We start from the raw sequence: 10595 nt of genomic DNA, 5'->3' as shown, positions 1-10595 counted from the left end.
CAGATTACTTTGCTTGGCCAATGTACACACTGAAGCACAATGCAGCTGAGGGAAGGACTGTTCAGGCCCAGCAAGTGTTTTAGGAGCCTGTCGCTGTCTTACGCAGCTGTGCGTGTGTGTGTATCTGGTAGGCATGCTCGTCCTTCATGCTGAATTAGGGCCATATGGAACTGCACTCTGTGTGGACCGCCTGACCCCACCCTTATTTGTGTGTGACATCCCACATCCACTCCACCTTCCACTCTGAAGACCCACTGGAGATGTCATTTATGTATCATGCAGAGGAATACAGGGTCCATCTGGACGAGCTTATCCCACTGCCCGGGCCACCTGGGTGGCAGAAATACCTCACTACATTTGGGCCTTACACATCTAGGTGTAAGGGGACTGCTGGCCCTTACTGAAACTCAGTGGGGTTTGTTCTTGTTGGCTACCGCCCAGTACCAAAAAGTTGGGGACGGGTGGAAGGGAAATCAGGACCCTGAGACTGACAGTCCCCAGGAACATTGGGGAGAGGTCAATGCTCGAGGTCAGCCTGATTGACAGGGTGGGCAAGTTAATAAGGGAGTCAAGAGGCCAGGGTGGTTCCATCCTCTGTGTGAGCGGGAATTGCCTAGGACCTGGGTCAGCCCAGGGAGCAGGTCAGTGCTGGGAGCAGAGTCACAGCAGCAAAAGCCAGAGAAGCAGCCCAGGAAGCTGGAGGCAGAGCAGCAGCACTGCTGACACAGGGTGGAGCTGGAGCTGAGGCAGAGTAGAGCTGGGGCTGGAGCAGTCCGGAGCTGGGTACGGTGAGCAGCTGGGCAGAGCGAAGGGGGGACCCTGGGCAGCGGGACCAGCACAGGAAGACGCCCCCAGCCAAGAGGCCTTGCAGGCCAGACTTGGAGGAGGAGCATAACCTTGATGTGGGAGGGAGGCTGATGCTGGGAAGGAGGGTCCTGGCACCTAGAGCCTGAAGGCGTGTGGCCACCACCAGAGCAAGTGTCCGACCTGCAGCATCCCTGCAGCGCAGCACAGCCAGGGCCTGGGCACGAGGCCTGGGACTTGGGGGGAACAGACTGAACTTCCCTTACACTTCAGAGACGGTGGTTGTGATGTCCCCATGCCACAGAGCAGGATGATGCATTTTCCTTTCACCTTTCCCATTTTTTCCTTATTTTTTAAAATTGATTTCTGTTTAATACATTTTATTTGCTTTGAATGGTATGTAATGATCAGTGGGTCACGGAAGTATCCAGTGCAGAGAGAGCACCCCACAGTTGGGACACCCTAGCCCCTGCCTGAAGTGAGCACGACAAGGTTGGGGGTCGAGCTCCCCAGGAGTCCTGGGCCCAGCCTTGTTGGGGTTACGAGGACTCTGCCACACAGGAGAGTGGAAGGGGAGCCTTCAAGGTCAGGCAGGCCTCTGGGTAAAGGGAGTGGGAGTGAGGACTCAGATCCTTTCACTGCCCCATTTCACCGGGGTAGTGTATAAGCCAGGAAAGTTCCCCACAATAGCGGGACCCCCATTTACATATGTAAGGTAGTTTGGATCTTGGCTCACTGAAAATACACCCCTTAGGGTCAATGGAACAGATGGACAGGTCCTGACTGGTGTAAATCAGTGTAGCTCTATGAGATTCAGTGAAGCCACATCAATTTATACAGCTGAGGATCTTGCCCAACATGTAATGAATCTCCCAGTTGTTTGTTTGTTTGTGACACAGTCAGTCAACATTTTGTAACTCAGATAAAAACAGAAACTTGGCCTTTCTTCTTCTTCTTTATTGTGAATGTTGAAATGTCATGTAGTTTTAACCTAAAGGTGAACTGATTAGACAGAGAAGTCAGATAACTGGAAGACCCTTCCTGGACATTTGTTTACAGCAAAGCAGTTCAAATAAGAAAATGCAGCTTGAAGAAAAAAAAAAAAAGAAGAGTTTAGTCAATGTTGGAACATACAAGAATACAAGTGTTTAGGTATTTTACACAAAAGTAATCTTGTTTACACAAAAGAAACCTTGTTGGTTAGCTGTTACAATTGAGTGCTTGTGAAACATAGTCTCTTAAGGATACTATTTTATTCCTTCAAGGTTGGAAGATCTTCACTTCAGCTTGGAGTGCTTTCTTTCCTATTCATAACTTGAAGCAGATAATCCATCATCTAATAAAGAGAAGTAAATAATATTTACAGAACAGACTTGTCAAAAGTCACATGCTGATTCAATAAACCTAATGTATAACTGTTGTCTGCATCTATTCCATACAACAAATACGTTCCTAATACTTGCTCCCAATGTTAGCTTGCTAAAAGGCAACCAAGGTCCAAGAAAAAGTGTTATTCAAAATTATTTTCTTCATAGTCCCATTTACAGAACATCAAATGAATGTTGGAAAGTGAGTTCGTAGAAACATTTTATAATTTACTTTGGATTGCACTTGCGACAGCTTGAAAGAGCAAAACCTTAGAACAACAAGAAAAGCAGCGGCTTCAGTTTTCTACAGCTGTTCCAGATTAGTTTTAGTTTTAATTTACTCTATGTCTGAGGGGTGAGAGGGTTGGTGTTGATTTGCGGTTGTTAAATTAACTGAGACAGAAGAATTTGACAGTAAAACAAAAATCAAAACCTTGGGGGAATGATGAGCAAGGCTGAATTGTTAGGACATGACATGCAAGAAAATAAAAATGAAGAAGCATTGTAATCTCCCTGAACAGACAGGCAAAATCTGGGGAGGAGGATGCAACAATCAGAAGAGAGAAGAATTGTGCCTAGAACACAATAGTAGCAGTGGGAGATTTCAGCTACACAGATAGAAAAAGGGACTAAATAAGCCTGATTCTTATATATGAGCCAGACATGAAACCAGAGGGACCTTCTGCTTCTTGTTTTTAAACTAGATACTTTTAATTTGAATTTTTAGAATGTAACATTTGAATATATACATGGAACAATGAAATTACAGCACAGTGACTATGTGTACATTATGGCAACATGCCTTTAACAATCCTGTAAACCTATACCCATGCCACACACGTTAACCTAAAGTATAATCTCAACAGGATCTCCTCCTGCACTTTCCTTATGGAATAAACCTATAGAATTTAATGGGATGAAACCAATAAATTTCTGTAGAAATTACTGTATGACATATAGAAAACATTACTGAGTGACAAATACTTGGTACCCACTCAGGAGGGGGCCTATCTTCATTTGACTTCATCACTTATTTGTATGTCGTACCCCTTCTCCCACCCTGTGTCTGTCTTTTGGATGGTGAGTTTTTCAGGGAGGAGATTGTAGCTTTTATGTTTGGAAAATGCCTTGCACATTGTGGGCACTAGGGGAAATAAATAAAATAATAATAATGCCACTTAAAAAAAAGGAAGCCTAAGTAAATTCCACTTGGAAACAACCCTGACAAAAGGACATGTAGCAATACAGTCTTATATTCTGTAGTTTTCTATTCCTAGCACAAAACATACAAAGTGTGTTGCTTGTTACATTTTATGTTCATACATTAGTATGAAGAGTTACTAGTAAGATTCTTGCCCCCACTAAAACATGCTTATATGTACATTCAGTAGATGGCAGTCTATGGTGATGCATACTTGGATGGACCCTTGCGATGCTAACATCTCCACAAGCACATATGCAATCTACCATTATTTACAGCCTTGTAATAGATTGACCATGCAACGGTCCCAGAATAATTTATATATGTTCTCTCAGCCTGCATATACAGTCTGAAATTTTCTTTGGAACATTTACATTTAATTGCTTGACCCCAGTATCTGAACTCAGCAGCAGATACAATCTACCATGACTGATTAAACATCTCTTGATCTTTCTAGACAGCTGGCTTCCACTGAAGATTCAAATATAGCAAAAGTTGGGACTTATTTCATGCGACTTACAGGCCCCATCCTGCATCCATTGGAATCAGTGGCAACAGCATTATTATAATAATAAATAAACCCTATCTGACCATCTCCCATCTAGCCATGCACAATACATTCATCAATGGGGTATCTATGCACCTTCATAGAGGTGTTCTACAGCACCACTTTAAAATGAAAGGTTTGACTAGACAAAGTCTGAGTAACTAAGACTGTATCATGCACCAAAGATTCTGCAGAGATAAAATCTGCACTCGGAAGGATCCTGCAGATCTCGGATAATTACAGCTTTTATGCTCCAAGTCTCATTGGCTATCAGACCAGTGTGCCAGTTTATTATATTAGCCTCAGTTTATTATTAAGCTGGCTAATTATTGTTATTATTTAAATAGTATCATAAATGCTCAGGGAATTTGAAGCACATAAGATCCCTGGGGTCTCCATGTCTGTAAGAGCAAATCTCAGAAGATGGGAAAACTTCCACTGACTCCAGGAAGCATTGGCTCAGAGCCTAAACAGATTGCTTATGACAAAAACAGAAGCTCTTTGTAACACTACCGTTGAAAAATGCAAAGCAAAATCTCCTTTCATGTGTGCCCTAACCACTGGGCTATTGAATATTCTGAGGGGGGTAGGGGGGCTCAGTCTCTCCTGCTGAAGCTGTTCCATTTGGATTAAATAGAGTCATTTGTGGGGGCCAGGTTGTGGGGTGGAAAGAGAGCACAAGCATGAGAATGATTCCCTACCTTGGTGGTTACAGCACTCACCCAGCATGTGGGAGACCCAGTCCCCCCACTCCAATAGTTCTTTCATTATTTATACACATTGGAACAGCTTCAACAGGAGAGACACAGGGAGTTCCCCATATCAGACTATTCCCAAAGGTTAGAGCATCACCAAAGAGGTGGTAGATTCCTGTTCAAATCGCTTGTCTCACTCAGGTGGAGGGGGGACTTGAACTGGGCTTCTCCCACATCCCAGGTGAGTACCCTAACCACCTGGCTAAAAGTTACAAAGGAGGTCCTCCTCCCTCCCTCCCTGCAGCTGTTCTGGGTGAACTCACATGCAGGACCCAATCTGCCTCAGAACATGCCTACAGGCTTGGGCCTGGCAGGCGAGTTAGGCAGCCAGGTGCATCTCGCTGGGGCTCAGGATGCCAGATACCTAGAGTGAGGCAGCCCTGTACCTGCGCAGAGGCAGAAACATAGGCACCCAGGGAACTTTTACCCAGTGAGTTTAGGCATATTTGGCAGCTGCTGAATGGGGTTTTTGTGGTTCTCAATGGGGCCTGATCCCGGGATTTAGGAGCCTAAAATGGCAGTTAGGTTCCTAAGTCCCTTTCTGAATCTAGCCCCAAATTCCCATTTTGTGATAAAGTGAAATTTGTTTTGAGTGGCAGAAGTTTATCAAGGTTAGGTCATAACATCAAAGGACAGAAATAATATCAAGTGATACAGATGGCCATTCATGTAGCTCAAATATTGAAAGGGGAATACTGACAATTCAAATAAATCAGCTAGCTAATGAGAAGCAGATTGGGCAGTAGTTGGGGATATCTTGTTTGTTTGTGTTTTTAAAAATACAAAACCACTGAGTCTGAACATAGCTCACCTACATAACCATCATGTAATCTTTTTATCATCACCCTTAATCTTCCTCCCGGATAGTTCCCTCCTATTGTTTGCAGGAGTTTTCAGATTACATTGTGAACTCTCCAGTGCAGGGACTACATCTGGCTGTGTGTTTGTTTGGCAACGATTGGGGCACTTTTTATAATACAAATAAATCACAATACTTGAAAAAAATATACACATCAAATAGTTTTCACTCAAGCCATAGGCTGAAATTTACAAAATATATGCTGAGCTGTTCTAAATAAATACACCCATAAAAGGTATGCTCTATTCAGTGACAATTTGTGATCAGGAGTAAGGGATAAATTCACTGAATTAGTTGTTCTTTACAAAATGTTTGACCAGCTCTACCAACAATCCCAGAGTGAGGAGCTAATTTGTTTTTTAAAAAATCAGATTTACAGTACCTTCTTGTTTTAAACTTACATCTTTAAAGCTGCTGTCATCATCTGTCTCCCAAGTGTTCTTGGTATACCATGGAAGCTCTTCCCTTAGGGTCTGAGCGCTTCTGTTTTCATTTTCTTCTAACAGCCTTAGCAAATTCTTCAATGTTTCTTCCCATTGCAGGTAATCTCCCAGCTGCTTGACATTTTCAGGTAATGCTGAAAATGGGATCTTGTTTTCTTCTTCATAAACATAGGGAAAATCTCCAGTGCTCTTTTTCCCCATTAAATGTCCTATAAAAATAATCAGAATATCATGACATTAACCAAAAAATAATTAGCGTGTGAGTGTGGATGTCCAAAGCCACATTCTGATTGGCCAGTGGAGCCTTTTGGATGATGTCACACCAACTCAGAGTCACACACACAACAGTCCCTAGGCCCATTATATTAAATGGGCCGGGGGGATATTTTGATGAGAAGAGGATAGATATAATAAGCCACCAACAGAGGCAACTGAGAGCAGGAGTGAGTGTGAGCAGGTGAAGGAGAGGTTGAAAGTTTTATTTTCTTCCCACCCAAGCTTCCAGTTCAGCGGCAGAGTGTGGCTTTTCCTACCACTTTTAAATGTAATTTTTATGGCAAAAAGCTACATTGGATAGGCTTCAGTATTCCAGGTGTTGTTTTTATGAAAGTGACATTGAAATTGGCCGTGGTCCACGAACTGAGGGCACTGTCTACACTGCAAAAGAGAAACGCTGCTGGGGACAACAACCTGCAAATGATCGTTGTGATAAGTGGAGCGAAAGTCAGGGTACGGCTTTTAGGAAATAATAATAATAATAAGTATCAATTGGGGCTCATTGCCCCTTGGATCTCACTCTCCAATATACATTTTGAACTCAGAAATAGCGCGATATGTTACCATGATTAACTCTTCCCAAGGGTCAAGCTCTCGTTTGTTATTCCCCACAGTAGCGCCTTTCTTCCCCCGGTCGCTATCAGCGCGCATTGCAAGCTTTCGATTCCCTTTGACTTTTGCAAAGACGTGTTACTAGTCTGTGGTCACCGGAGCTGTATTTAATTCCGTTTCCACCTCTTGCCATGGCTGATAGGAACGAGACAGCGCTCTGCGGCTTTCGATGGGGGAAGCAGACCAAAGGAAACAATTCTGCCCCTGTGTCAAACACCCCAGCCCGCAACCTCCCTGCCTCCGGGGAGCGGCAATTTAGACACAGAGATAAGCCTACAAACCAATACTACAAAATGGAAACAACACACGCGCTAGAGGAGTGAAGAGAAACGAGGCCACTCTGGGAGTCTAGTGACTAGCTAGACAGACACTATCAGCTTCCAAATGAATCCGCATTCTCCTCCAGGGTCAGTAACACAAAAGGGCCTTGCTGGCCATGGAAATCAGGGGCTGGAGCCAGCTCATCCGCCTTGAAGAAGAGCTCTGTGTAGCCCCAAAGCTTTTCTCTCTCACCAGAGGAGCTGGTCCGATGAAATATATCACCTCACCCACCTGGTCTTTCTAGGGAGAAGGAATGATCCATGAGCCCAAGAATGTATTTGACTCCTTTTTCATTACACCTCCCGCTGGTTCCCTGTCCCACAGGGCGGTTCTGATGGATTTCACTAATGCCTCCTGCCAACTATTCTGATGGAAGAAAGCTCCTCTCTTGCCACCTCCAGCCCACCTCACTGCTCTGAGTAAAGTGAAAAGAAAAGGAGTACTTGTGGCACCTTAGAGACTAACCAATTTATTTGAGCATAAGCTTTGGTGAGCTACAGCTCACTTCATCCGATGCATACTGTGGAAAGTGTAGAAGATCTTTTTATACACACAAAGCATGAAAAAATACCTCCCCCCACCCCACTCTCCTGCTGGTAATAGCTTATGTAAAGTGATCACTCTCCTTACAATGTGCATGATAATCAAATTGGGCCATTTCCAGCACAAGTCCAGGTTTTCTCTCCCCCCGCCCCCCCCCCCCCCCACATACACAGGGAGAAAACCTGGATTTGTGCTGGAAATGGCCCAATTTGATTATCATGCACATTGTAAGGAGAGTGACCACTTTACATAAGCTATTACCAGCAGGAAAGTGGGGTGGGGGGAGGTATTTTTTCATGCTTTGTGTGTATAAAAAGATCTTCTACACTTTCCACATTATGCATCCGATGAAGTGAGCTGTAGCTCACCAAAGCTTATGCTCAAATAAATTGGTTAGTCTCTAAGGTGCCACAAGTACTCCTTTTCTTTTTGCCAGTACAGACTAACACGGCTGCTACTCTGAAACCTGAGTAAAGTGAAGTTTAGATGTATTATTATTATTATTTTCCTAGTGCCCCAGGCATGGACCCAGGGACCCCTTTGCCCTAGGAGCTGTACAAACACAGACTACAAAGATGGCCCGTGTCCCGCACCTGGCTCCAGGAGAGAACGGCCGAGGTCTGGCCTCGAGAAGCAGCCGCTGAGCCCCACCCTCCCTGTCCTTGGACGGGCTCGTTTTACCGCTCTGCAGCGTGCAGGGCAATCCAGGAACAAAGCGGCTTCAGATCAGTGCTGCTCAGCGCCCCTTGAAGCCACGGGGAGCCCTGCCACGGACTGCAGGTATTGAATCACACGGGTTTAAAGGTAGCATCGCTCTTCTCTTAGCTTCCAGTGGCTGTCGCGGGTTTGCTCTCCAGCTCAGCCATTGCATGGGCCAATTGCACGCGGGCTCCTTTTCTTCCCGAATTCTGGGCGGGGGGGCCGCTTTTCCAACAGGGATTCCCAGCATCCGACGGCGCCTATCTTTGCATGTATTCGTTATTATAATTCACGCCCCCCCCCCCCCCCCCAATGTAAAAGTGCATCTGTCTCGCCAGATCTCCTGCTTTCGTGAGCCGGAGGAGAATCAGCGCCCTAAGCCAAACGGCTCTCTGAACACAAAGCAAATCTTCCCCTCAGTGAGACAGCCTGTGTCACGCAAAAAACAAGCCCACGGGCTAGTCAAGTCTGGGCTGCGGTGCGAATTAACTAGAGGCTTGGAACTCAAGCCGTCAATCGCTCCCTAGGCAGACACATGGTAGGGCGGGCAGGTGGACGGATGTTACTGGGAGGAGGATCGAGCTAGTCCGAAGTTTCTAGCAGGACCATGAAGCGCTGCAGCGCCTGGAGAAAAGCCCCCCCCCTTACCCCCAATAAATGCTACAGCGGGGTCCGGGGCTGCCCCGGTCTCCCTGCGCGGCGCGGACACTTACCCACCGCCCAGTGGCTGCCCCTGGGGTAGATCTTGGCCAGAGGGGAGGCTCCGCCGTTGGACGGCAAGGGAGCCGCGGCGCCCCCGTGCACCTCGAGCAGGACCAGGGCGAAGAGGCCCAGCGAGAGGAGGGAGCGGGGCTTCCCGAGGAGGAGGAATTCGCAGCCCCCCATGGTGCGCGGCGCTGCACGGGCGAGTCCGGCTCCTGGCTGGAGGGAGGGAATCCGCTGCTCTGGATCTGCGGGGCCAGGTGCTGCTGCCGCCTCTGCTGCCTCCGCCAGCGCGGACCCGAATTTATAAGGAAGCGGGACGAGGTGACAGCGAAGTTCAGGCACCTGGCGCCTCCCCCAAAGGTGGCTCTGGGAGCGCGGGGGCTGCGGAGCGCTCAGCCAGCCAGAGCCACACCGCACCGGCCGGCTCCCTGCGGCTGGGGATGGGCGGCGCATCCTTTGCGAGCCCTCGCCGCCCCCCTCCCTGCTGGCGGGGGCAGGACTCGGGATTCGCCTTCCAAATGGACCATTCAACCACCCCCAACCCGCAGCCTCGGCGTGACCGTCTCTGGGGAGCGAGTTACTGCGCGCTTGGGTCCCCCAGTTATCCGACCCCCAGCTCCCACCCCAATATCCCCGCCTCTGGGGAACATGGCGCGCAACTGTGTCAGACACCCCACGCCCCAGTATACCCGCCTCTGGGGAGCAGAGGTGTTACTGGGGTTCCCCTGTATCAGACACCCACACCCCAATATCGCCGCCTCTGGGAAGCATGGAGCGCAACTGGGGTGCCTCTGTATCAAACACCCCACACCCCAATATCCCAGCCTCTGGGGAGCAGGGGGTGTTACTGGGGTTCCCCTGTATCAAACACCCCACACCCTCAATATCCCAGCCTCGGGGGAGCAGGGGGGTTACTGGGGTTCCCCTGTATCAAACACCAAAGCCCCCAGTATCTCTGCCTCCTGGGAGCAGCGGGTGTTACTGGGGTTCCCCTGTATCAAACACCCCAGCCACACCGATATCCTCGCTTCTAGGGAGCGGGGTTACTGGGGTGCCCCTGTATCAAACACCCGACCCTCCAAATATCCCTGCCTCTGGGGAACAGGGGCTGCTACTGGGGTTCACCGGTATCAAACACCCCAGCCCCCCAGTATCCTCGCCTCTGGGGAGCAGGGGGTATTACTTGGCCTCATCTGTATCAACCACCTCAGCCCCCCACCCCAATATCCCCACCTCTGGGGAGCAGGGGGTGTTACCTGGGTTCTCCTGTATCAAACACCAAAGCCCCCCAATATCACCGCCTCTGGGGAACAGGGGGGTGTTATTGGAGTTCCCCTGCATCAAACACCCCAGTCCCCCAATATCCCCGCCTCTGCGAAGCAGGGGGTGTTAGTGTGGTCCCCCTGCATCAACACCCCGCCCCCCACCCCCAGTGCGATATCGCTGGTTCTGGGGAATATCTG

The 10595-nt window shown here is 48.0% G+C and overlaps 1 protein-coding gene across 2 annotated transcripts; it reads right to left on the bottom strand.

Annotated features, from left to right (window-relative positions):
• Positions 1-1740: 1740 nt before the first annotated feature.
• Positions 1741-9610, bottom strand: LOC102935854 (gastrin releasing peptide). Of its 2 annotated transcripts, none has more exons than XM_037902787.2 (3): positions 9141-9610; positions 5916-6185; positions 1741-2140 (listed from the first exon to the last, which is right to left on the bottom strand). In XM_037902787.2, exons 1-3 carry the CDS (start codon positions 9583-9585, stop codon positions 2109-2111), a joined length of 747 nt encoding a protein of 248 aa, XP_037758715.1. In that variant the 5' UTR covers positions 9586-9610; the 3' UTR covers positions 1741-2108. The 2 variants fall into 2 exon arrangements, with proteins under 2 accessions (XP_037758715.1, XP_037758714.1); XM_037902786.2 differs by having other exon boundaries at positions 5935-6185.
• Between the last annotated feature and the right edge of the window lie 985 nt (positions 9611-10595).

Source organism: Chelonia mydas, chromosome 5, assembly GCF_015237465.2.
Source record: "Chelonia mydas isolate rCheMyd1 chromosome 5, rCheMyd1.pri.v2, whole genome shotgun sequence".
NCBI lineage: Eukaryota > Metazoa > Chordata > Testudines > Cheloniidae > Chelonia > Chelonia mydas.
Note: the sequence above shows the minus strand (reverse complement) of the source record. Positions and strands in the feature narration are given on the sequence as shown.